Source organism: Rhipicephalus sanguineus, chromosome 6 (assembly GCF_013339695.2).
Source record: "Rhipicephalus sanguineus isolate Rsan-2018 chromosome 6, BIME_Rsan_1.4, whole genome shotgun sequence".
Classification (NCBI taxonomy): Eukaryota; Metazoa; Arthropoda; class Arachnida; order Ixodida; family Ixodidae; genus Rhipicephalus; species Rhipicephalus sanguineus.
In genome coordinates, this window is record NC_051181.1 from 115133387 (window position 1) to 115161168 (window position 27782).

Below are 27782 nucleotides of genomic sequence, written 5' to 3' on the forward strand. Positions count from 1 at the left end.
ACACGTCCGGAAGGTACAGTAGCCTCATGCAGACTGAAAGACGCATAAATAACGACCATAATAATATTGTAGTAAAATTTAGCTTAATTAAAGAACGGCACAGCTGTGAATTATAGCAACGTCGGGCAGTAATAACAGTCGCGTCGCCACCCATACCACGTAATATATATCTGCCGCTTCCTAGAATCACGATCATCATCTATATAGGTGGAGTGTATGTATGGAAGCTCGGCGAACGCAAGCCGCGTTTGAATTTTGCTGCCTTTGTTAAGTTCTGTATCCTTCAAACGAACAAGGAAAATGCCGGACGAATTCAGTGTCAAGCTGTGTAATCTTGTGCAGATGCACCCTGAGCTGTACGACATATACAATGAAAGTTTTCGCGACGAAGAGGCCAAGAAGAACGCTTGGCAAGAGATCGCCCGGGACCTAGGAGTAGCGCGTAAGTGAACGCAGCAACGGCAGTAGACGCACGGCGCGTTTGTCCTCGCCTGTCAGCGACGCGAGCAGGTCAGTGCGAGCCGAAGCGCGGTGTGAATCGGATCACTTTCGTTTGCAGAGTCCAAGTGCGTGATCAAGTGGAAGTCCCTGAAGCATCAGTACGTGAAGGCGAAGAAGGAAGAGAATACAGCGTGGGATCTGTGGCCTTATCTTCAGTTTCTCGACGAAACGGCTGCAGCTAAAAGGTAGCGTACCGCCGAGCTTGTCATCCGCCGCACGAATGGTTTTCCTGCACGTACGATCGATTGCTTTTATTTGTGCACTGTAGCGGTCCAAAGAAGCGTAAGCGTGAGAGCACAGCGACACCGATGAGGATGGAGACTCCCGTTTTGACAGACGTCGATATGCCCAGGTATGAAGCTCGTCCGTAAGCCTAATATGGTTCGCGGACGCTTGTCTTTCAGCTCTGCGTGAAGTACTAGAAAGTGAAGCGTTGTTTAAACCGTCCGTCAATTGAGTTCATTTTGTTAGTGTGTTCAGTTTCCGCGCGTTACGACAACTATTTCCGTGCCGCATTTGTTTGTGGGTCCGGAACCGTTGCCGGAGCAGGGGCGGCGCCAGTGGGGTGCACGGGGGTGCTGGAGCCCCCCCCCCTTCCGAAAAGCTCACCCAAGGTAGGCGGTAGGAAACAAAATGTCAAATTTCGGTCATTATTTTAAGGCAGGTGCATGACAGCAGTGCTGCTTATACACATGACGATGTTGTTTAGGCATAACACTTTACTGTAGGAAATTTCTTCTCACAAGCGATTGCGCCCTCTCGCCTGTGATAAACAGGTGCTTGAAATACAGTCCGAACAGGTGCAAAAAAAAAAAAAAAGTGCTCCGACTGATATAGATTTAGAAAGGGTCTACACTTTGCAGTTCGGTCTGCTTGCGTGAACCAGCAAGTTCATGCCTCGGATTCGAGAGCCTCTTTTTGAGGTGCCTTCCCCTCGCATACCGCTTCTGCAGAGAATAAGCTTCGCCCTGCTAGGGTCGCATAACCGCGAGCGCTGGGTAACCCAAGACAGCACGCATATACCATGCAGGATACACGTGTCGTCCATAAGCGGACTAGAACACAGGGGAAGCAAACAGCGTGGGCTTGAAACCTTAGACGTTCATATACGGAGCCGATCCCAATGCCTTTTCATGCAAACTCTGCTCGGCGGCTGGGCAGAGTTGAACCTTGGCCATGCGGAGATACCAGGTGCATCACTGAAGAGCAGTATAACCGAAGCAAGAACATTGCAAGCGGGATGCGCATGTCTTCTTTCAGCGGCGCCAATGCGGCACGCCCAATAAACAAAGCGGACAAACTGCCGTGGTGCTCGATTCGTTTGCTCGCTCCCGCGGTGTAAGACAAATACTTTTTTCTTACACCGTGGGAGTCTTCTTCTTACACCGTACTCGATCGCTCCGAAGCAGTGCTTGTGACGCAGGAGGAAACGCCAGCCTGTCTCGCCGCCACTCCAACGTGCAGTCTACCCTACAGGACATTGGGTTAATTGCCTCAGCATGTTGCAGAAAAGGTCCATTGCCGACTTTTTTTCGACTTCGAGCAAGCGGGCCAAGCAAAAAGGCGCCCCCCCCCCCCTGAGCTTTCTGCTTCAACAGAAGATTCGGAGACTCTCCAAGAACAAGAAAATTTTTGCTCCGTGCTCCGTTAAGATTCCACTTGAAGAGACTGTGTATAGCACCGCGTCTGATGACGCTTGGCCGTCCTCGCTGGTGCATATGAACAGTGAATGTGACGAGCTTTCCGCATCGTGGGCAGCAAGGGATGAATATGATTCTGCGACCGAATTCACCGCCTCTGTAGATGCCGACCAAGCAGGCCAATACGCAAATTTAGCAGGAGCTTCAACTCGGACTGGTATCACCTATTTTTTTTGTTGGAGGACAGCACGCTGGCTGACACAGCTTTCTGTTACCCTTGCAAAATGTTTTTAACTGGCGCCAATGAGAAATCTGCATTTGTCAATGGTGGATACAGTAATTGGAGAAAGTACTAGAAAAAGACGCTGGTTTCAGAAAGCACTAAAACTCACTCGCGCATAAGACTTGCCAGGCCTCGTGGGTTTCCTACACACAGATGAAGTCGGGAGGGCAAAGCAAGTCAGTTGCATCACATCTCAGCGACATGTACTCTAGGGGGGTGCAGGAAAATCGCCTCTATATAGCAAGAGTTGCAGATATATTGCGATTTACTGCCGTTCAAGGAATTGCTCAGAGGGGCCACGATGAAGGTGCCACAAGTGAAAACAAGGGAAAATTCGTTGAGCTCTTGAACTTGTTTGCTAAATATGACGAAACTGTAGGAAAGAAGTTGAAGGGGGGAGCAGCGAACGCGAAGTATTGTCATCATTCGATACAAGACCAGATCCTCGAAATTCTCAGCCACATCACATTAACAAGTATAAAGGAAGAGATAAAAAGCTCCCAGTGCTTCGCACTTATCGTCGATGAAACCAAGGACCTAAGCAAGACGGAACAGTTATCAGTTGTAGTAAGGTACTACGTCAGTGGGACTGTCTTTGAGCGGTTCCTTGGATTCCGCAACGCTGAGCAATTGTATGCAAGGTCGCTCCTGAGCTACGTAAAGGAAACGTTGAATTGCTGCGGCATTGATCCTCAGCTTTGCATTGCTCAAACATATGATGGTGCGAGTGTCATGAGCGGCACCTCAAGGGACGTCCAGGCGCTGTTCAGGCAGGAAGTGCCGCAGGCAGTGTACGTACGTACATTGCATGAACCACCACCTCAACCTTGTCATCGTGGATGTCTGCAAGGCAATAAAACCGGTGAGGGATTCTTTCTCTTTTGGAATGCCTCTATGTCTTCCTAAGTGGATCTGCCGTTCACTCCCTGTACGTAGATGTGCAAAAAAGATTGTCTTTGTCAGTGACAGAGCTGCAGCGTCTCAGCGATACACGATGGACCTGCCAGATAGCGGCTTGCAGAGCTGCAATGAAAAGCTTTTCTCCAATCCTTGTATGTCTCGCTGAAGTCATCGCTACAAATAGCAGGCGGGCAACGGAAGCTAGAGGTCTGCTTGAGCAAATGAACTTCTCGTTTCTCTTCCATTTAAGCCTATTTACCAAGGTACTTATCCGCTTTAAGGTTCTTTCGGACCTATTGCAAAGTAGAGACTGCAATCTTAGTCAGGCATGCATCATGGCATGCACAGTCATTGACGAGTTCTCCGAAATGAGAAATTGGCAGAGTGCATTTGACACTGTGTGGGCGCAAACCTGCAGTATTTCTGAGGAGAACGGGGTGCCTCAAAGGGAAAAGCAGAGACCGAAGCACCTTCGGCTCCATTTAGAGCAGCTTGTATTGAGTGAAGGATGGCCCGTTAAGTGTCTCCAGATTCAAAGGAAGCATTCAGAGCAAAAGCTTTTCTACCTGTTTTGGACCACCTCATTGTGGAACTGACTAGGCGGTTCACGGAGAATAGTGATGTACTCTGCGGAGTCGGCGCCCTCCACCCACAGAGTGAAAATTTTATGGACATCTCCTTACTCAAGCCTTTTGCTGAGCACATGCATGCGACATCGACAGCGTTGAAGTTGAGTGCAAGTTGGTAATAAAACTTCTTCAGCGCATTGAAGCCGAAAGGAAGTGCAAGCTAGAAACATTGATGCAATTGGTGACTGTCTTGGGAGAGTATAAGCTAGCCTTCCACGAACTGCACAAGCTAGGTGTTATCGCTGTGACGATACCGGCATCGTCATCATCTTGCAAGCGCACATTTTTGTGCCTTTGAAGACTGAAGACTTATCTTCGCAGTAAGATGACCAACAGCCATCTGAGCGACCTAGCTGTGCTTGCGGTCGAGCGATCTCTTGCCAATAAGATAGATCTCCAGCGTGTTGTTGATATGCTCGATGCTGCGCACAGTAATCGACGTATACGTCTGCACTAATATGCTGGCATAAGGAAGCCCTATTGTACCCATGCGGTGCACTCATGGGAAAATTGTTCGGGCACGGGTACATAGGAGTGAAACCTATACTGGTATCAGAACACCCGCTTCACCATTGAATAATCCCCGCCGTGGTTTGTGGTGTGCTGTCACAGCGCAGGCATTGGCACCTGTGGTAGCGACGAAATCTTCGAGGACTTTCTCGGTCTTTGTCCTCACTTTGAAACAAACTGCAGAGGGTGCTGTCCGAGGCCGCATTGATGGCATAACTTGTCTGATGAACAGTGTATGGTTGGAGAGCTGACATTTGCATTTGCGAAAGCTGGTGTACTGTATAGCCAGATGTGAAATGACTGACAAGCCTATGTGTGATCTAGTTTTACAAATCTATCCTCTCTTTATTTTTGTTATTCTTTTGCTACATAGCTTTTTGTTATTCTTTTCCCATTTCCAATGCTTTTTGCACGACCAAGCGGCGCAAGAAGGGTGTTTTAACCTTTTTTGTAATCTAGCGCGTATTTAGGAAACTTGGAATTGATACGAACCTTACTTAGTGGTGTTAGTTATCTCTGATGCTCTGAGATTACTCTTTCTAATCTATATTTTGATATAAAGTTAACTGGTGTTATTTTATTGCTGCTGGTTACCTGCTTTATTTTCTTTATTTGGTACTGCTTTTTGTGTATGCGCTGTTCGATGCAATACATAAATTTTCATTATATTAGCAGAAGCACTGCTCTGTAAACACGCTAATTATTAATTTTTATCTTACTGCTTTGCTCGAATATCTTATTTACGCTGTCATGTTTAGAACCTGAGCCTTCAGCCCAGTCAAACTGTTGTTAACATTCAGCCACCGAGCAATTGTATCCTATTGTGTTTTCGAAGATTGTAGTGAACGTACATACATAAATGTTAGCTTTTGCTTTTCACATCCTTTGATTGGTAGCTGACATGACTGGTAGCACAGTGAAAGGGAACAGCGCAGGTACCGACGGCTAACGGGCACACAGAAGACAAACGCAGCGCTGACTTTCAACAAAATGGTTGTTTCGCTTGTGCACAGCTATTTATACTGAACACTTCACAAAAAAAAAGTTATCGTAGCTGCGCACAGCTTGTTCTCAAGTCGCTATTGCCCTGGCATATTATCAAGGAAGCTCAGCTCTTTCTCACACAAGGCTACACTGACGGGCAGCTAATGCAATTCTAACCCGTACGTAATTTGGCAGGTGCCTCGATGATTTATCTTGTAAGAGTTGACTTAGATCGAGATAAAATCTTGCAGATAATATTTTGTCTCCATGTAAGTCAACTCCTAAAGTCATCAAATGATGTAAGCTTACATGTAACTTCATAGAGGCAGCCGCTGTCTGGATGACTGATGGGAGAAATTGCATTGAACAGAACCGTTGAGGCTGAGCAATGATTGGCATCTACTGATCATGCACGGCCTCGATATCTATTACGTTGCACTTACCTAAGCAGAACACCGTGTATGTTTATTGGAGTCTTGAGCGACTCTGTATATGCCATCTAACAAGATTTATATCTCGGACATTCCAATCTAATAAGTCAGGCGTTTATAAAACAAGATGGGAAAGAGGAAGGGAGTAAAACATAGTGAAAACACAACGCATAGGTTTCCCCCCCCCTGCCCCTCCCCCCTCCCCTGAAGGAACCCGCTTTTCGTGGCTGCCCCCCCCCCCCCACCCCCCCAGTAAAAAAACCTGGCGCCGCCCCTGTTCCGGAGGAAGCTTCCCCTAGGTTGGGTAGGGATTACTAGACAAAATATGGGGAGCATACGCTGTGTTAAACAGTAAGCAAAAACCTGCAAGTTAAGCCGCTAAAGGCGCAACAAACACCATTGCCTGTGTGTATCGGCGAATTTTGTCAGTGAAACAGATAAGCGTTCCTTGTCCACACGCTGCTATGACGTTGCGACGTTGTGTACAACCGTGCAATTAACAGACAGCGCTTTTGTGTGCTTCATTTACTGCAAAATGGATATTGGAAGGTGAACGTAGTGCTGCACGGAATCATTTTTTTCTAACTTTCATGATCTTAAGTTCCTTGAAAATGATCAGTGCTCTTCAACCTCGTGGCTCCCTCGCAGATGCTGTGGTCGAAAATCTTTCCTTAGCTTGAACCATGTTCAGGTGCATGACACACAACCAAGATATCTCATTTTTAGTTGCTTTGATTATTTCGTCTTCGCAGTGCTGATAGCACAGGCATGGAAAATGTGGAAATAAAAGCAGCGACCAGGAATACTCGTTCAGCACGGTAAATGCTTTCTTCCTTTCTCTTTTACCTCTTTTATTCTTGCTGTTACTGATTTGCTGAGTTGATTCTGATTAACCCTGTACTTTATTTAGGTCATCTGTCAGAAAAAGAAATTTTTATTTCTGATATTTCTACACTGTTTATTGTGCTACATGCAGCAGGATGTGTCAGAATGTTATCGTTGCGAGACTGTGTGCAGAATGCACAATTGAAATGCGATGCTCGGAATACATGGCCGCCAGGACTTTTTACGTCACTACAGAGTGCTAGGTGCTTGCTGGGAGACTAGCGTCAGTCACAATTCATCACGAAGGTTCTCGCTTTCATCGCATCCAACACTGCATCAATACATTGCCCCTAGCTCTCGGCGATGCCTCAGTACACTTCTGGCAGCCATGTGCTCTGAGTATTTCTTTGCAATCACTAAGCACCGTACACAAGGACATAGCAGGAAATTTCATTTGAGGGCGGGGGGGTTCCTATTTCTTTTTATGTATATTCATGCGTGTATGTACAATACGGTTCACTCTTAGAGGGAACACGTGAGCGCATGGCCGGCGGCCCCTGCAGCACTTACTGGCGGCGAGATTTGTAAATACAATCGTAAGGTTTTGTCTGCTAATTCTCCGCCTCTGCGCTAGGCAAGCGATGGAAAGTGCTAGAAAGTGTTTTCGCTTCTTTGAAGTGCGATTTATCTAGCCGCCACTCTGCCTCTCGTCAGATATTCAGCAAGCAGGAAAAAAATATATACTGTTTTGTTTATTTCTGCAGTCTTTAGCCAGTTTTAACTTGACTGGGTTCTAGGCTCGCTGAAGGAACGTACACAGAAGCTCCTTAGATCAGATATTTGCAATATCAGTAGGACATGCTGTTTTATGAAAATTATTCGGTGACAGCAACACATGCGCACAACGAAATAAGGCTTACTATACACCAGAGCATGCCTGTCTCGCACCCAGGCTGCTGCGAGCCGAGCGGATACTCTCGCACCCAGACGCCGGGCTGACCGGGGCTGCCAAGGCGCGCGCGGGCTGCACCAAGTAAACAGGGCAAGCTGCAGTTCTGAGGCTTTAAAGTGCGAAAAAGTGCCCGTTCACGCCGCTTCAGCGTATAAAAGCTCGTCTGGGCACTACTGCGTCGTCTTTGGATGTCAAAACAAGCAGCGCAACAAGACGATATTAGCGTTGTCTGCGACGATTACGACGCGCCTCGGAAATAGTGCCGGTGCGGTGTTTTCAGCTTCGCCGCGAGTGGATAACTGTGATTCAAGCAGAAAAACTAGGAGCCGAGTGAAAATGCGCGAGTAAGTACACTAACTGCGTGTATTCTGCAGTGTGATGCCCACCTATTTCATTTTGCGAACGTAATTTGCGTGACACGCAGCTGGTTTGAAGGCAGGCTTTGTGTGTGTGTGTGGGGGGGGGGGGGGGGGGGGGGGCACTTCATACCTTTGAGCGTTTCCTTTGACGAAAATCTAGTGCAAGGTAGTGCTTTCAAGCACAAGCAATCAGCATGCTTTGCCACTTTCAACGTAGTATTAAGCTTTAGTGCTTTTGGTGGCATCGACGCCTTCGAGATTTCGTCTTCAAAAGGTAATAAATGGCACGGTGCTCCTCAACAGCTGGCCAGAATTTCGTGTTTTCATTTCAGTGTTTGATGTCCCCAAATTTATTTGGACACGAGGCATCCAGCTGCACATAATAGATATATTGGCACGTAAGTAAACAGTACTCGCGCCAGTGTCCTTTACGTCGCAGGCGTAGCTAACCGGCTTAACTAAGAGTAGCACAGTTTCGCTTGTAAAGCACCATCGTTAGAAGAATAAAATCGCGCACGTAGCTTCCAAAAAGGATCGCTGAACGATACTGCAAATTGTACTCTCTGATAGCATGCTTTTGTGAGCAAGACGCATTATTGTAAGAGCGCTCGTGAAACAAAAATTACGTTCCGCGAAACTACCCGTAAAGCGTACTCTAATTATTACGCGATGCATGCTGAAATGATGAGCTTTCACAAAACTTTGTGCACAACTTGTAATATGGGGCAACAAAACATCGTTTCACTCTTTCGCGAGCTGCACTGCAATTACGATTCACGCGTACTACTGCGAGAACGTTTTTTTACAAATGTAACAGCGTACGTATCTGACGAGGTTGCTTCCGCAGCCCACTCAGCACGTACTGTATACATTGTGGACTTTCATGAGCAAGATGTTCTTGATATTCCAATAAAATCAGCGAAAATGTCCAGGCTAGAAAAGACGCCAAACACGCTCTCCGAGGGGCTGAGTTTCGGGAGTTTCACGTTTGCTCTGTGTAGCGTCTGCTGGCGTGGCAGCCCGCGCATGTTGTTTCGTCGCGTGTGCGATAGATGGCGCGACGCGCGATGCAAATATGGCGATGCGCATGGAAGTCGCTGTGTTCTGGTCTATAGAATGACACGTGAAGGTAAACTTGGAGAGAAAAACTTATTATATTTTTGTGACAGAGGGTATATGGGGCAAGAATAACCTCAGGACTTTTGAAGGATGCAAAGCTGGTGCGTTGGCACACGCCATTTTTTGTTAAATTTAAAGGAAGAATGCACCTTGGGCAAGGAAAACAAGACCAAGAACTTCCGCAGCTCTGTGCCAATGCTCAACAACAAGCCAGTCATATATTTTTACATACTGCTTGCAGCAACTGGCCACTTTTGATAATGGACAAAGCAATTGAAGCCAGATGCAGTGAGCATCCCGAGCTTGCCCTCCCGACCATAAAATATCTGCTTGTTCAACAAGCTGAAGGCAGAGTTGGTATCAATTGCTTCACACTGTGGGGGAGGGGAAACGTGAAGGGCCAGCGCTGGCTAGTGCATGTCAAGCACTGGGACAGAGAAATAACAAACGACACAGGGCAAGCATTCACCAGTCTATAGGCATGCGCTACATTTACAAATCTCGCCAGCAGTTAGCACTCCTCGGACTGCCGGCTACGCACTCGTGTGTTCTTTCTAAGAGTGGACTGTACTGTATATATACGCATGTTTAGACATATATACAAATTGTAAGTATTTCGAAGGGGGTTCAGTGGGGGGTGTGTTTGAATCATCCAAACCTCCTACCCCACCAACCATACAGTATTGCGAGCACTGTTGGGCTAGAATCGTAATTCATGACTTGGATAAACAAAATAAAAGACAGTCCAAAGCACTGACTCTTGCTGTATGTACGTCCTGTAGCACATTGTCTATGCCGATTACATTAAAACTATGCCGATTAACTGTCGTTACAGAGCTGAAGATTATTTCTTTGAATTTTTGTTCTGAAGTGCGGTGTTTTTATGTGTGCTCATTGTCCTGTTTTACAGGATTTCTTCAATCCACAAGGAGACTGTGGTCATGCCTATGAAGAGCACATTTGCCAGTACTGAAACTGGCACGCCACTGCAGCCTGTGGCAACGTATGTAGCACTGACATCTCTGACATTAAGGTTGAAATCCCTAACTCAAAGGTGCCCCTGCCTAGCAGGTCCTTTGGGATGCTACATGGGGGACTGTTGCCATAGAAGTCTCCCCGTACTCTCGATTTTGCAAGGTTTTGCTGTACCACAGGGTTTAAGATTTTCATGGTACAGACTCCTTTTCATAGAACACCTCATACCTAAAGATAACCAGTTTGGGTAACCAATGAGCTACTGGCGGTAATGTGGTTTTGAGCTAACGTCCTCGCAAAACCGAGGTGAACACTTGGCCAGCAGCTGCCTTCATTTCAGTGTGAACGTTGGTAATGTTAATTTCCTTGGGCATTTTGTAGGGAGCTTCGAGAACATGTGGTATCGCTAACGTTGTTCTTTTAACTTTGTAACAGTCTCTTTCTTATGCTCCTCTAGTGCTTCAAGAGCAAACCCTGAAAAGAAAGAAACAAAGCGAGGTACAACGAGGACTGCTCATGCAAAAAGGTAAGTCATTTCTTTTTTGTCAGCTGTGCCAGTGTACTGCAGACTTGCTTATGTAATTTTATTTTGGGCACTTTCCTTTCTCTTTTAACTTGCACTTTTTGTGTAGTGTGTTGCACATTTTCTGCTTGTGTGGTGCTTCAAAAGGTGGATAATGTGAATGTGTATCCCACAGATAGTATGTAGCCATGGTAAATTTGTTGTTTTTGGTGTGTCCTGCTCTTTCTCCCCTTTCTGGTGTCCTGTGCATGGTATATTTTTATAAATTTATATGTTTACTGGTTGGCTGTTACGTTTGATGTGGCACATGACATTTGTTTTGTTGTGTCATATGGTGATGATCACTGCTTTTTTTTTTCTTTTTCCTGTTCCTTTCCTCCTTTCTTTCCTTCTGTTTCCTTTTTGTTTAGAAGTGATGTAACCGTGACAAAGGTCTCGGAGCAGAGCTTTCTCTCACAGATACCATTCTTGTATTGGAGGTATGGGCAAGTGTGTTTACTGTTTTGGTGTGCCAACTTCTTCACCCTACCCTGCATGGTGTGCCCACTTGTGTGCAGTTCGCCTTTTTCACAATGCCACGGTGCATGCGCCCTTCCTCAAGCAGAAAAGTCTCGAAACGCCTCTTGATATCGGAGGCTTTCGTTCTGGCGATACCGGTTGTCCCGGCTCCTACCAAAACCCTATTAAAATGGCAGAGGGCAGCGCAGGAAAATGAAAAAGGCGGATTGAATGCCTTGCTAAGAACTTTGACCTTGTGTGGTAATTTGATGCGTCTTGCATGTGAGTTCTTATGCTGGAACGTTATCACAGTTATCGCTGCTATCAGGTAAACATTTCCAGTGGCAGTTTTAGACGGGATCAGCAGCTTTTAATGCAATCGCCGCATGATGGTACGAATAACAAGACTACATCACAGTAATTACAGGCATTGAGACATGAAGTTTTGAAGCAATAAAAAGCCTGCTGTGGTCTTCCTCTGTATGCAGTCACACTCCACACGAAGTGTTGAACACAGCAAACGTTTAAAATATATTTTAATTCGCTCCGAAAGTGTGCCTAAATGCTCGTCCTTGTGATCGCGGCCCATCACCAGCGCAGCTGATGCCGATTTCACTGTGCAGGAAGAGTAACGACAGTTTTAGAGATATCATACCACATTAAAGCGACGAGTAGTGAGCGGTGACCCGCAGCACCACTGCACCGTGCAAACCTGTAGAGCATCAGCTGCGAACCCACGTTCACTTGTTTTTCTCGGTGTGCTGCCGAACTAGCCAAGCTTGCTGGCGTTTTGCAATGTGCTTCACATCGTCACGTGAACCTGTGGTGACAGAATTAGAGAATTTTAGTTTGTACACACAGTTCCGTGCATTAGTGTAACGCCTGGTTACTGTAGCCATAAACATGAGCGGGCTGTATAGGTGGGGCCATCTGCTGGCGCTAAGATGAATCCGGCAAGCAAAGGATTGTTATTGCAGAAACCTAGTGTATTTACTTCTCTGATAGTGTAAATTCTCGACAGCAGCATAATTTCGGATGTATTGCCTTTTTAAACATCCTTTTGATCGTCCAACATGTCTATAAATGTGATTGTCCGAAGCGTCACAAGGTGTCGGAGCCATTCTCTGTTCTCTATTAGAGAACTTTAGCGAGTGTTGAGAGCATCCAGACAATTGCTCGCGTGTGTGCAAAGTACTGTGTGTTTCACAGCTTTTTGGGCCCACGTTGTCATGCTTCCTAGACAGCGACGTTACTGTCCAACTTGGCACCCAGAAACTGAAACCTGACGTTGTTAACATAAATAATGCTATATGAAATTATTTACCAAGAATATATGAATCTTCGAGCGTGTATTGTGCTTCCTGGAGCAATAAGAAACATTTGAAACAGAACGCACTAGCCACATATTTGATGTCTGAACCCCTTTAAGTGATACTGGCTGCTCATTTTCTTTTCTAATTTCATGGGCGTTCTTTATTTGCTGTCTTTGTTTTTTTCCTTCCCTTGGTTCTGTTTTGAACTTGTAACCCCCAGTTAGTGTCTCTGTACATAGTTGTCTTCCATGGATCCGTTGCATATGTTCGAAGTTGTGGGGCCCTATGCCTAGGGTCATCCTGTCTTGAGTTGGTAGCTGTACTTGTGGACATATTTCTTGACTATAAAGTGAAAGCTCTGGGGAAGGAGCTTCTAAACACGTCATCATCACCAACAGCTTCATTATGCACACTGCAAGATGAAGGCCCCTCCCAGCAGGCATGTAGCCAGGATTTTTTTTCGGGGGGGGCCCAAGGCCTAATTGTCCGAAAGAAAGTATTTCCATGGCAAAAATAAAACAAAAGTTGCCCGGGAATATAGAAGGCCGGACGAATTTCGGGGGGGGCCCGGGCCCCCCGGGCCCCCCCTTTGCCTACGTGCCTGCCTCCCAGTGATGATCGCTTACCGTTTTCTTGCACATGCTGTTTTCATCTAACACCTGCAAGTCTCCTAATTACATGGCACCACCTAATTTTCTGCTGTGCTCAACTGTATTCTCCTCTTGCATCCATTGTGTCGCTCTTAATAGACCACCAGTTAACACACTGTATGCAATACATGCCGTGCACAGCTCTGTTTTCTCTAGAATGTTTTCTACCCCTGTTGGCTGTCTAATCTACACTGTTATCTCCCCACCTCTTAATGTTGTGCGTAAAGTTTTGTGTTCCATCACTATCTGTGCAGTTCTTAACTTCAGCTTGATGATTGTGCACTTTTCAAGGGTAAGCATTAAGGTGCCAATGGCGATTTGGTGATGCCTGTCATATTCAATCCGACCCTCTTTTATTCTTCTGTAAATATCTTATGTACGATCATCGTCCTCAATCCATATTTATTCTAGGTATATGCACTCTTGCATAGATTTTACAGGCTGACTTCCAATCATGAATTGTCATTTTGTCAACGAGCTCTGTACTGAACATTGTCTTTGGCGTCTGCGTTTTAATAATATTCAAGGTTATTCATACATTCTTTATTGATCCTCACTCATAGCCCTTTTCTGTCTTATAACTTGAATGCTTCTTATGTGCGTGTAGTGAATAACATTGGAAAGATTGTGTCTTCTTGCCTGACCCCGCTCTCGATACGCGTTTTCTGGCTTTTGTGGTGGAGGATTGAAGGATTTATCTGCAGACTCTCTGTACATATTTGCCTAGATACCCTCTTAGTTTATTGTACTCGAATCAAATGCCTTTTCCACACATGTATTCATATGCAATGTACTTCAGGTGAGTTAGCATTGATTTGGGTTTCTCCGACAATGCGTAGCTCCTTTACTCATGTGAAGGCAGGTGCAGCTAATGCAGCTTGGTTTTTTTAACCTGATCAACATTTATCAACATCCTATAAGTACCCAGTTCTAAGCAGCGAGTAACGATAGTTGCATGGAAGCTCCAAAACGGCTGTACAACCCCAGTGTCCTGCTAGGCTCGGCTTAATGTGGACATGCTGTAGTGTCTTGCTGCAGAAGTAATACAAACTAAAGGGCTGGCATTGGTCACGCCACAGGCTTTTCGTAAGACTATAGGACTCCGCAAGACTGGCTGAGGTATGGCAAAATTTAGCGCTGAATGAAGCATGCTCCGGGCATAATATGACATGTATAACTGTGACCGAGAAAGAAGAAAGAAAAAAAAAAACATATAATTGCATTTACAGTGTACATCAACTGGCTTTAAATCGGGTGTGTGCTATACATAGACGTAATCATAGTTAAGCTAAATGTTCCTAACTCTCCATTTCTTTACTAGTCTTATGTGCATGTCAATGGATTTTTGCTCTTACAGGGCATCATCAGTTAACGACACTGCTGGTGAAATGGACTTCAGTGAGACTGGCACGCCGCTGCAGGATACGTATGTATTCCTGTGTCTAGGTTGTATTCGTAAAAATGAAATTTAAAAAATCCAGGCAATGCCAACTAATATGTCATCCATGTGTGTGTGTGTGAGAGCATAATTGGGTCGAGATTGGATGAAGGCAGTTTGGTGTTACAACAGCAGACAGCCTACATTACGTTACATAAGCCGTCATATAGCTAACGACATCCTTCATGAGCCAGTGTTTATCAGTGTTCGTAATATGTGAATAAATACAGTAGGCTAGGAAACCTCCCAAAATGGGGACATGCTAGGATGAGCTCTCCCACATAAAAATGTTTTATGGCGTGCAGCACAACATACAGTATAGCTTAGCTACTGGCCCCGTGTTTTACAGAAAATGCAAGTAGAACTGAATAGCCTGGCAGAAAGAAAAAGAGACTACCTTTAAGGAATAAATCGCATAAGAAATAGCCAGCCATTTAACACAGTAGCTTAATTGTGACCTTTCAAAATACTTTTTTTTTCCCCATCACTGTTGCTTGTATTGTAGTGTGGTTGCTCTTGACGGCAGCTACAGCAGTTTGCACACTTTGTGTGGAATATTATGTAAATGTTGCAGTTTTCGCAAAATACATGTTGCTTCTTATGCAAAATACAATACTAGCTGCGGCAATCTTTTTTTTGTTTTTTCTAGATTACATGTGCTCAGAAGAGTGTAGTAGCTGTCGTTTGTCACATCTGAAGTGTATAATTTATTTTTTTTTCTTTTAGTAACAGCTTTTGATTCGCCGTTATACAGCAATTTCTTGTGGATGCGAATTGGCCGGTTTTTACACTGCCGTTGCCTCTTCGTCGCAGATTGTGTGCTGTTAGTATTATCGCTTAGTGGTAGGATGAATATTTGCTCATTGAGTGCATTAGGACTTACAGTAATTCAGCAACACTAGTCTACGTGCTTCCTCTTTCACAACAGGTGAAAATGCGCAGGCTTGGTTTTGTTGCTTCTGATGCGTAGGGCACCAGCACCTGTGATGCCTGAGCCAAGCAACAAGTTGTCCGAGCCTGTGCAACCTACACCAACCAGAGGTTCGACTCGCAGACAGAGTGCACGGTGTGTATTTCCCGTATTGCTCTACTTTCTTCACTTTGAACGCCACTGCCGCTTGTGTGTCTTCCTGCTCACAGAATCCGGATGTGCGGACATGGCTTTCGATGGCTTCAACAAATCCAAAAGTGCGATGCAAATTGCTTTCTCGGAGTTGATAAATTTTATGTTACTTGACCATAAAACGCAACAAGATCACATTCATTCTGACTGCTCGCGGAACTCTTAAAACCCCTTTCGTGAAAACACCTGGGTTCTGCACAGAATGCAGTGTGTGAACCTCCACTTTAGGGATTAGCTGTGGCAAAGTCCTTGGCACATCTGCACTTATCCCATTCTGTTTGATGATGTCTGTTAACTAGGGGTGTGCGAATATTTGAAATTTCGAATATTTTTCTAATAGTGTTTGCTGTTCGATTCGATTCGTACTGGAATTTTACTATTCGAACAATTCGAACTTCCCAAAGACAAATACAGTCAACGTCAGATTGAAAGTGACCCCTTCAAATTTTCAGTATGCTTCACCTCATCACACCCCCGTATTACGGCAAAACTGCCTTTTAAACTCCGCTACAGTCACAAAAGTATTAACTCAAGAAAATGCTGGTTTCAACATGGAGATGAAAGATGTGACAGAGGTGGGGGCTCAATTAATGCTGTTTCGGACCTAAAATTTGGGCAGGAATTCCGAAAAATTGGACGCCGAAGCTTCTTAGCATCCAAAATTTCGGATGTTCTTATATATCGACGTCTACAAGGCAGATTTGGAACTCCGGACTTGAAGGGAGCACACCTTTGTCCGCCACATCAGTTGAAATAGGAGGAGAGGCTGAGGAAATGGCATCTTTGCCTACCATGTGTAATGTGTTTTCGGCAACACTTAGGTTGCACCAAATCATGTACATAAATAGAATTAGGTCTCTACATTGCCTCATTCTTGATAAGACAACTATGAAACACCACCCCACCAGCGCTTCATCAACCTAGCAAAAAGAAGCTTTCATGTTGCTATCTCATAAGAATATGCTTAGGAATCCTCTCCAACTTTTTTTTTCTGCAATTTCGCTTCGAAGCATTAGAAAAATATTCAAGAAGCGTTCGAGAAATATTCTAAAAATATTCAATTCAATTTGCACTCACACTTCAATATTCAAATTCGCTTCGCACCCAAAATTTTGCTGTTCGCACAGCTCTACTGTTAACCCTTTCGCTGTCACTGACGTACTGGTACGATTTCCATTATGCATTCAAGAATTCGCGCCGAAGCACAAAGGCGGCGTGATCTGGCGTGATTCTACTGGTAGTGTTATTTCTCGAATCTTTTTAGAAGCACGTATTTTCGCCCCTTGCTGTGTTGGTCCGCGTATTGAAAAGTGTAGAGCGACCGTGCCCACCCTTCTTTTCTGTGGGAGCGTGGTCGCTCTGCGCGCGTACTCTCCCAGGCTGAGTGACTATGCGGCGCGCATGCGATTACGGGTACAAGGGTTATTCTGCCACCTGCCACAAGTTTGCAGGGCTCTTTAATAATAATAATAATGATAATAATAATAATAATAATATTATTATTATTATTATTATTATTATTATTATTATTATTATGTTTGTGTGGCTGCTGCGGCGCCTCGCGCGACGTTACCTTTTCACTGAAACATAACTCTATCGCTGTTTTCGCTCGCTTGCTGCTACCAGTAGTAAACAAGGGTGTTGTATCCCCTTTTTATCCCTATCGGTCATCTTGACTTTACAACATTACATTTCCCCGCGTTTCAAGCTTCCCTGATATTCCCAAAACCAAGCCGACACTGGGGGTGCGTCACGGCCAGAAACACCCGACATTGAAAGGGTTAAGAAGTTCTAGCTGTGAACTACTAAATGCTTGCATTGCATTTGGACACTTCTTCATTTTTGCAGGGTCTACTTGGTTCCCATCGATGCGGACGTGGCCTCTACGACACGTCAAGCAAATGGCACTTCATCTGGCACTCCACTCAAGACTGCGGCAGTGTATGTACTCTACCTTTATGTTCACGCAACTGAGTGCGCAAAAGGAAGTCTAAGCACGGACATCTGTAAAGCCCCAGTAAAATATACAGGCCATTTCAGCATGCATATATCAAGTTTGTTTTTAATGCAGGTTATTCTCTGTGCCAAAGTGCACACAGAATGTCATGTGACAGAATGCACGTTGTTTGGGTCTTGTTGAGAAGACGCCAGTGGCAATTTCTTAAATTCCGACACCCAGCTATTTAAGAGTAATTATCTAACTTAATCAAATCATTGTTTTCACGATGTTAGAATGTCAATTAGACAGTTGAAAAGAATCTTAAGACGTGAAAATTGGGTGTTTCTGGGAAGATCCACATTACCGCACATTTGCATTTTCTGGCAAACCGAGAAAGCCCGCAATATTAAAAATACCTGTGTGCATGCAATAGCATTGCCATCAGACCAGAGTTGCCAGTTCTGCTTATAATAAGCGGATTTGGGCTTCTTTTTTCACCATGTCGCTTGTAGAATTTTCCAGTCACTTGTCGCGTTTTTTGGGCTTATTTGCATTTTTCCAGCAAACATAGTTATTTTAGTGATCATCACGTTCACCAATAGCGTGTTTGTCATTCACTAGTAGCGCGTTTGTCGATGACTTTGTGTAGTTGAGTGTTGAAGTCAAAAAGTCAAACATGCGTTGGGGGAATCAACAAGTAACGTTAATCATGCACTTGCAAACGTGCATGCAACCGAATGGAGACTACCCTGGCGACAATGCTAAAAAATTAATATGGGCTTTTGTTCATAGTTGCTCATATCTTTGCTGTATACAAAATAAAGTGGTTTTTTTCAACTCCCCTGAATTTGCATTTGAGTGGCATTTTTTTATTATAACTAAAAATATTTTCAAGAACGAAAAAAATTGATTAAATTTCCGCTTCTTTTGGGCTTCTTTTGTGATGATTATTTTGCTTGTTAGCTCGATAGCATATGGCAACTTTGCATCAGATAGTCCCAGTGGGATAAGCGAGCAGTTGCGCATACACAAATCCTAATACAAATTGGGCTGCATTCTGAAGCTGCAGAGGTATTCAATTTTATCTCTGAACCTGCAGTACGGAACCTTTCACGGCCAAGTGTGCTTGTTCGAAGAGATCGGAAAATGCTATTCATGACTTGAAGCTGCTCCCAGACTACAGCACAGAGGTACAAGAGTATTAACAGTCAAGCCAAACGTATTCACTGCTGCTTTTATTACGTACTGTATAAGTTGTTTGAAAATTTGTTACCAATGTGCTGTCTCATTCATTACAAAACAGCCGCTTGCGCGAACAGCTAAATTGTATATGTTCGGAAAGCTATTGTGGCTGCGAATGTAAGCTGACTGGCTGTGTTCATGGCCTCCGCAGCCATTCACGTAGTGCAGCCACAGCGTCAAGTACAGCGCCAACCATGCAGCCAGAAGTTGTCCTGTCGCGAATCCCCGTGCCGTCTTACAGGTGGGGCTTGCTTCATTACTGTCATCTCTAGAGACCAGATCTTAGGCAAATGCCTATTTTGTTCCTTGCTTTCCTATCGCGCCACTTTGATATATGAGCATGAATTAGAGGTTAAGAAGGGCTTTTATAGTGTTTTTATAGTGCCTGTAAATGCCTGTTTTTGGCGTTTGTGCCTAAATGCTTGCACATGCCTATAGACCTATTTAGCGCCTATTTAGTGCAGCCCAGAGAGAGGGAATTATGGCGGTGCCCAGGGAGCCGTCTGTGAAAAGGTCTATAAATGCCTGTTTTCAAATTGGCGCTTTTATAAACACTGTTTAGCCTCAAGTCTCGCTTTCAAGTGCAGTTTGAGGCCGTTATTCATGTTACCGGGCAACACTGACTGTTTGGAACTGTTTCGGGTTCCACCTAGTCCTCTAGTTCAGCCAACTTCGGGAAAACAACCGCTAGCAGCAGTGAAGTGAGACACGCCGGCGAGCATTCGTCGTCGCACTGACATGGCAGAAGCGGTTGGTGAATGCGAGACCACGAAGAGTTGTCAGGGGAAATGAGAGTGAACAGGGAAAAAAAACAAGGAAAAATTTGATGTGCACTGGCTTTTGTTTTGTTTGTAATTGACTTTTAAGCTGTTCACTGCAGTAGCATATCCAGAATTTTTTTGGGGGGGGGGGGGGGGGGGGGCTCAACCATACCTTATGTATGTATTGTGTGTGTGTTTGTATGTGTGCATGTATATATACACATGCAAAACTGTAAAGTTTCCAGGGGGGGAGCATTCACCCCCCCCCCCCCCCCCCCCCCCCCCCCCAATCCCCCATACCTCCCTGGCTACGCCAGTGGTTCACTGTCATGGGAGAAATTGGATCTACGGGATTCGACCTGGCCAAGAGGAGGAATTCCTCCCTTCTGGTCTTTTAGCAATCTGGCTATCTGCTCCTACTCTGCCCTTATCAGTCATGTCGAAAAGACACTAAGGGTGTGTTGATTCGACAGTAGACACTTGACTCACCGTGAAGAACATGGCAGAGACCGTGTTCTGTGAACTGTGCGGGAGGAAGCACAATTGCACGGCTATGTTCAACTGTTGTTATTGCTTAAGATGGCACAAAAGCACTATTTTTAAAAGTTTTCCTGTAGTAGATAGAGGTTGCGCATGTCTTTATTTGAAATTATTTGCATTTATGTGAAACTTTATTGTGCCTATATTTACGATTTTGAAATAAGCCTACAACGTTGTTTTGCCTGCCTATTTTTGGTGCCTAAAACAAACTTTTTAATGCCTAAAAATCCGGCTTCTAGTCATCACACACATTATTTTACATTCAAGGCATTTCCTCCTCCTCCCCACTTGTCCCTGCGAAAAATTGTTACATGCTGGCGAAAGTAAGGTGTCATCGAGGGAGCATTTGTAAATAGTTGTACAGCATTGGAGATACAGGCACAGAGCTCTTGCCTTCTTCCACTGCAATTTTTTATTTAGATTTTTTACTTGGTTTGAATGTTGCAAATCTTGCAGTTAGTGCCTTCTTCTAGCACAGCACCATTTGCCCACTCCCTTTATTCTTGCAAGTTTAACGTTGGTCCTGAAACTTAAAGACACCATGTTTTTAAAAAACTTGACAAACACAGCTTGCACATTTGGGAATTTCTTTGCATGCACTAATCTTTTTGTGTACTCATTTTATTCGCGGACCATCAGTGACTGGAACATGTTACCAGTGGAAGCATTTTGTGAACAGGATAATTACGAATTCAAAAACGACGTGTAACTTTCTGTTTTGGCCATGTGATACAAACTATGATGATTGTCAGTATCATATTGCATGTGAATATGCTTGACTAATTATGCTTTGCTGTGTTGTAGTAACTTTTAACTATATTTGTTATAATGTGTTACACTGTGGATCATGTTTTAACTACTATCATTTTCTGCAGCATTTTAATTTAGCTTGTTGATTGCCTTTGTTATGCCCCACTACTTGGTCTTCAGACTGCAGCACATGCACTTTAAATAAATAAAAAATAAATAAAACAAGAAATTTATCACATGAGCAGAACGTTCTTAAATGCAGTTTCCACAATTAGCACTTTCTGTTTGTCATTGCGTGGTTATTTGTACTTGAAGAAAACTTGCCACACCCTTGCCTGATAAATACAAAACAGAGCATGTAAAGACTGTAAAGCCTCCATTACTTGCATATACTTCTGGACTCAAAGTGGTCATATTTTGAATTTTACAACAAAAATGTTATTACAGGGTTACCCATGATGAAAAGCCTGCAGTGGAGCCTACAGCAAATGCACAGGAAGCTGCAGTGTCGGAAGCAGCGTGAGTTACTTTACAAATGCGGTGACACTAGAATTGCATGGTGACCTGACGTGACCAAAATAAGAAGGAAATTTACTATGTCATACTATGTCATATTAAGAGATGCTTCTGACTTTTTATGTTTCATCAATTAAAACGATAAAAGGAAATTTTACTTGCTAGCAAGGCAGTGGTTGTGTCTGAAAACTCAAAGTAGGCATTTCTAAATGAAATCTCGCAGGAAAACCTATAAATAAGTTTGCACTCAGGCATGCTGGCTGTACATTTTTTATTAACTTTTTTTTTTAATGCACAATGATGCAACGCGAAGTTGCAGCTTAAGACACGACTTGCGCTCGACCACACGTATGGATACAGTCATAATCACCAGTACTTGTTGAAAACGGTGTTTTTTTTTTTTTTCAAGTCAAGGACGCAGGGTGCTTGTGCCACCGCCATCTTTATTGCCAAGCCATAAAATGTGGTCGAAGAACACCAATCTCTGCTCTCAACACTTCTGACGGCTAACAAGCGTAACAGTTGGGAAGTTCTGGTCTGATGTAGCAAACGTGCTTGCGTGCTTCCCATAAGAAACATCTGGAAGTTCCAGTATGATGTAACAAAGCAGTTGCCTTATCCTCGCACCTGACATACTCGGTTTTGGTATCAGGGCCTTGAATTTATGAATATCTCAAATTACGTGTGATTTTTTCTTTTACTTCTAAGAATGGGTATGCCTTGTGACGCCCTACGACCTTTTCATATAGACAGCTGCTCTTAGGTCTAGAATAAGATTTTGAATTAACAAATTCTTGTTAATTAGTCGTTTCAATGTAACTTTAGCAGTGGCAAAGTATTTCCACCTTGACGTAGAGTTCGTATGTGAAGACAACCAGTGCCTTACTGTCACAGCATCTTCATCAAAATATCTGTATCGCCTATAAAAAAAAAAATGCGGGAAGTTTGCGCTAAGACGTGCAAGCTTGTCACAGCGAAGCTGGTTGATCCTCAGCTCGTCGTGCTGCAGCACAGGAATCGCAATGCTCGTGGCGATTGGATCCAGCATGCTTGGCTGAAGAAGCGGCAGCCAAGAGACGACGATGGGCGGATCCAGAATATGCGCAATGCTTGCCACTCTGAATGTGTTGAAATCGCTGTTCATGAGCCACGGTGTAAAAAACTGTGCCGGTTATTATGGTGATGGCTTGACAGCTGTTACTCAGCGTGGCGGTGGCGGCTTGCCTATTTTTAAAAGCACAGGTGGCGCGCAGCTGTGGTGGTTGTTATGGTAACAGTGCAACAGGGGTTTCTTGTTAACAGACGTCTTAATGGCAGCTTTAACAGCTTCGCTGTTGAAAAAAACAGCAATTTTGCAAAAGGACCAGTTACACAACAAACAAGTATACTGTGCAGTGTCATTTGTAAAAAGGTCTGCCTAATTGTTGTCCGCGCTTGTAACTGCGGAGCAGTTTAGGGGCCACTCTGTCGCCGTCTCATGTCTCGGTGTTGGTGCAACGCGGTCTCTTGTCTTGTGTTAGCGTCACGCAGGCCCCACGTTGGTAGACATACGCTGAGCAGGCTGCACGTTCGGAACACCAGCGTTGCCGAAGGGCTAATTTGTCTGTCCGCCCCAGCGAAGTGACGACGAAATGCCAGTGTCGGGGGTTAGACAGAGATGTACAGAAGAAAGAAGTGGAGGTGAAACGCCAGCGCCGGGAGTTGGACACACCGTGCTTGGAACAGGAAACAGTAGAAAAAAAGTTGTCCGCATCTTCCCACGGGGGGAACTCGAGTGAATGCGTCGCAGAGTGGTGGGGGTATCGCGTGAATGTTGCATAATTGGGTATGGTTTGGGAATGCTTAATTGTTACACGATGCGCACACCAAGTACGACTTGAAGGGCTCCAGCATGCACGAAGTTCCGGGTCCGCTGCTTGCTTCAAACGCTTGCGTTCAGCGTCGTATGCTCGTCTCTTCGCAGCCTGTCTTCTGCGTTGCTTGCTGTTGTTGACGCCGACGACGGTGAGGGTGGGGTAACGTTGCCTTCAACGAGTGGTGGGACGCTGATTGAAGGTACTGTTGCTTCCATCGTATCTACTCGAGTCAAGCAAAGCGTCAAGTCAAGCGAAAGCCAAGTAAAGACGCCCTTGACTGAATTCCGAACGCGTGCTCCGCCGCTTATATACGCATCGCCCGCGTTCGATTGACAGGAGGGAGGGAGAGAGAGGAGAGGAGAGGCCTGCTGCCGGCATGAGACGAGCCGAGCATGCGAGGGAGGGAGAGGAGAAGCTTGCTGCCAGCACGAGACGAGCCGAGCATGCGCAGTGGGGGTGTGGACGGCAGCCGACGCCGCAGGTGCGACTAAGAAATGCTCCGCATTTAAAACATTAGAAAGGAGACCATAAAACAGGAAATAGATAATTGCAAAACAAATCAGATAACCATATGAAAAGATTAGAAAATAAAAAAAAAGAGCAGATACATAAAAACAGCAGATATCAGTGCTCTGCAGTTCGTACAGCTTTTACTTGGGGTGGAACTGGCTTTGATCTTTTTTCAACTCGCCACAACAACGCAAGTGCTAATAAGCAATTTCTGTTTTCTAGCAGCCGCAAGGGAAGCCCGAGAAAGGCGGCTGCAGCATCACCAGCCCCTTCTAAGGCTAGAGTGAGCAGCACCCCTCGGGGAAGACGAAGTGCGAGGTAATGCCCGTTAACGCTAAAACATCTGCAGTGTTTGTATTGCACTTCTCTGCACAAGCTGTTTGACCTAATCAGTATGCCAGACCTTTGGCTAGAACTGTCGTAACGTCTCAACATGCCGGCATTGTTTCTGGTGCCTTTCTTTTCCTGTACCGTCTGAGCTGCCAGAATGCATGTTTTACCTTTATATGAGCAGTGAAGACAAACGTGATGCCTGTTATATAAGCAGATTACCCCCTTCTGCAATACCGAAAAACACCACCCTTGCCATGAGGAAATGCTTGATAAGCCAGAGAATGTGCAAAAAGAAGATACAGGTGACAACACTGCTTTGAATATCCTAAACCAGCTTGTCATGACGTCCCAAAATTTTTAGTGTGTCTGCTAGCGCCTATGTAATACTTTATTGGCAAAAATGAAATAATTTGTGTTCTGAGGAAGCCAGAGACATTACATGGCTTATTTTGGGAGGTTTCATTGAGCCAGTATGACCAAAATACGAGAAAAAGATAGCTTGGAATTCATGTGACTTCACGGTGTATTCATGTGCTCAAGTTTCAGCGCGAAATTAAAAGAAATGTTTACCTTCATTTTCACATTTAGTTACAAACCTAGGATTGTCAAATTGATGACAGTAGAGTTTGAAAAGAATAATTTATCAGTCTAAACAAATGTAGTGTTTGACTGTAGTGTCTCTTTAGCAGTGAGCTACTGCCAGAAGGAATGTGGTAATATTGGTTGGGGTATGTTAGATGCATTGGAAGTTTGCAAAATCCTTGCACACTGTGCACTGCACAAACGTAGTACATGCTCACAAGTAGAATACAGCGGCACATGTTCCGAGGTCTTACAAATAGAAGTTTGCTGCCAGCGTAAATTAAAACATGGACAAGAAGAAGCTCCTAGCACCTTTCACGCATAATTGGTGCGACATGGAACAACTGGTTTGTAAAGACTGCAGTCACAAGGCTACACGTCCACGTAGTCACCACATGCTTGAGTTCCTGCCGTGAATATCTCTGGTCGTCAGGGTTAACAGGATGCTAGTGTCAAATTTAGCTGCTAACGCCTGAAGCACAATGTAGTGATACGCTCTCTTCTTTTTTCTTAAGGCCTGCACCTGCTGAAACGATTCCAGAAGAGCAGGAGGACAACGTGCAAGTTGAACCACCTCAGCCTAAACGTCAAAGGTAAGCACTTTGTGCAGCCCGTACGCGCGGATTGTCGGCTTTATTCATTGTAGAATGTCTCACCTTGAAAGACCTCTTAAGGTGTGCCATCAATTTTAACATTTGTAATACACACCATCGTCAGTTTCGATAATAGTACCTGCACATTATAAAGAGTACTTCTTGTTCATCCCCCCACCTTGTTAATCTTTTAATACTTGTTAGCTTGCCATGATAGTTTAGTGAGTGTGGCATTTAAAATTTCTGCTGTTGTCTCTTGCCATGCAGCTGCTTGATATTTTCCATATGGAATAGCCACCTCATGATCTTCATGCCATGCTTGTCTATTTGCAGTGTGCAAAACTAGATAGGGTAGTAAACCAGATGTTTCAATTCCGGTTAACCTCCCTGCTTTCCCCCCCTATTGCCACGTGTGCCTCTTTTTCTATCTTTATGTAACCGAACCGTTACACGTGTAACCACCGCTTGTCGCAGGGCGCAACGTTTAGAAACTTCGCAATTGTTTCCGACTGTTCTGTTGAGATTACACAAAAGGACATGAGTGACCAAGTGTATTCTAGAGCTAACGCGAGCACCAGCGATAACCCTGGAAGGTTGATAAGGCATCTCTAAAAGCCAGCGAATTTCACAGGCGAGCAGGTTACTGACGGTCGAGGACTGGGATTGCCGCCATCAGTGCATAGCGTGTGTTGCTTGTGCTTTCAGTTTTCATTTCCTGGGCATAAGTTCACCCAATAAAGAGTTTTGTCTTTTAAAGGGCCCCTAAACCACCCAGAGGTCAAAATTTAGTTGTGGTGTTGCAGTTGTGCACAAGTCTTCAGCAAACACGAAGCCGCGAGGATTATTCAAAACGGTGCCATAATAGCGAAGTTACACGTGTTTGATGATCAAAAAGTGGCCCCCACTCACTTCGATCTTTCCTTTGCTAAGCTACTTTCACGGCTCGACTCTCCTCCTGGCCAAGTGCTCCTCCTCACTGTGCGAGGAGGAAGAGAGGCGAGTGCGCGTGCCTACCAGTAGACAAATGGGTTCTTTTTGTGGATGATCTGACCAGGTGCAAATGGTGATGTCACGGCCAACGCTGGGGATTGCCGTAAGGCCTGGAGAGGACAAGGGATTGTTTCTTGGAATTAGTGATGCACCCGCGCCCATATTGCTGCTGTGTTTGGCATTGTTCATCGTGCCGTTATTCTGAACTCGATGCGCATATTTACTTGAAATGTTGAAAAATTATTGGATGTGGTCTAGGGAGCCTTTGAGAGCCCAACTGCCACCTTCTTCACCGCCACGACCATGTGACAATATGATTTGTATCTCTTCCTATACTGAGTGGAGCTTTAAAAAAAAATCATCCTGCCAGCATCACAGACACTTCATGCTTTGCAACTCTTGCAATGTTGATCAGCACGAAAGATAAAGATGCAAAAAAAAAAAACACGCACAGGACCAGAAGAACCATGTTTTCTTGCGTTTTCGTCTTCTGTGCTGATTAACTTTGGAAGATGTCGCACCAGCTTGCCCAAATCAGAGCACTCCTAAACTTGATGCGTATTTTGACCTGTAATTTTTCTTGCAGAAAATATTGCACAGCAAAATTTTTATGCGCTTGATGACGGGGAAAGGCTGCGATTCACAGTTTTTGATCTTGTGCTTTCAGAATGGAAGGGAACGGGATTGCGGCCAGTGAACAGCCAGATGCACTTGCAGACGTGAAGTTTGAAAATACACTGGACCAGAAGTTCTTCAAGCAGCTGAAAGAAAAGTTTGATAAGCTCAGGCCCGAAGTTGCATCAACCATAAAAGCCAGCATCTTCAGAATGCTCGACGAAGCAGCAGATAATTGAAATACTTGACTTTCTCCAGTTTCTGTGTAGCTTTTTATTTTTTTTTTACCTTGAGGCTCATAAGAGTATTTTAACTGTATAAAGCAAGTCGCTTTCTTACACCGAGCAGAATTGATGTGGAGCCAGAAAAAAACACTTTGTTTGGCAACGCGCTGACACATATTTAGTGCAAGTTGTATTGATTTCTTTTTGTTCGGCATACATTGCAATGTTTCTTTTTTCCTTTTTCTTTTTTTATTTTTTGGCATTCTTTTAGACACTGGAATTTTATATTGTTTTAGAATCTCAGGTTCACAGATGAGACATATTTTTAGAGTAGCAGAAGAGCCAAGTGCCTTTTGTAACATCTTGTTTAATAAAAAAAAACTTTCAGGAACAGTTTTACCGTGTGGTTCTCAGTACCTTGCTGCCTTGTGAGCTTCACAGTGTGCACTCTGTCTACGTAGCGAAATCAAACGAATCGAATAGGAATGCATTGGCATTCCCGAAATGGAAAATTATTCCCCTTTCTCTCCATGATAAATTTAAGGAAACAGTTCTGAAGTTCACTGAAGGAAATTTGAACAGAAATTTTGTGAGTCAAGGACGTCTGGCTGTAGTTAAGCTTTAACGATCTGCCACATTGCACTAATGTAGGTAAAAATGTCCACATGAATGACTGTA

General features: G+C 44.5%; 1 protein-coding gene across 4 annotated transcripts; it reads left to right on the top strand.

Moving 5' to 3' along the window:
- The first annotated feature begins 182 nt into the window (after nucleotides 1–182).
- Nucleotides 183–27503, top strand: LOC119396221 (uncharacterized). 4 transcript variants are annotated; one of them, XM_037663332.2, is made up of 15 exons: nucleotides 183–442; nucleotides 560–686; nucleotides 770–853; nucleotides 6631–6696; nucleotides 10044–10136; nucleotides 10566–10634; nucleotides 11042–11110; nucleotides 14450–14518; nucleotides 15501–15596; nucleotides 17502–17594; nucleotides 18986–19075; nucleotides 21333–21404; nucleotides 23990–24085; nucleotides 25198–25275; nucleotides 26933–27503. In XM_037663332.2, exons 1-15 carry the CDS (start codon nucleotides 301–303, stop codon nucleotides 27117–27119), a joined length of 1431 nt encoding a protein of 476 aa, XP_037519260.1. In that variant the 5' UTR covers nucleotides 183–300; the 3' UTR covers nucleotides 27120–27503. The 4 variants fall into 4 exon arrangements, with proteins under 4 accessions (XP_037519260.1, XP_037519261.1, XP_037519264.1 ...); XM_037663333.2 differs by having other exon boundaries at nucleotides 11045–11110; XM_037663336.2 differs by lacking the exon at nucleotides 18986–19075.
- The last annotated feature ends 279 nt before the right edge of the window (nucleotides 27504–27782 follow it).

Coding starts and splice junctions, on each gene's coding strand:
- LOC119396221 (XM_037663332.2), top strand. CDS start 301: ATGCCGGACGAATTCAGTGTCAAGCTGTGTAATCTTGTGCAGATGCAC. Junction 10,635..11,041: donor AGGACTGCTCATGCAAAAAG/GTAAGTCATTTC, acceptor CTTTTTGTTTAG/AAGTGATGTAACCGTGACAA. Junction 25,276..26,932: donor CCTCAGCCTAAACGTCAAAG/GTAAGCACTTTG, acceptor TTGTGCTTTCAG/AATGGAAGGGAACGGGATTG.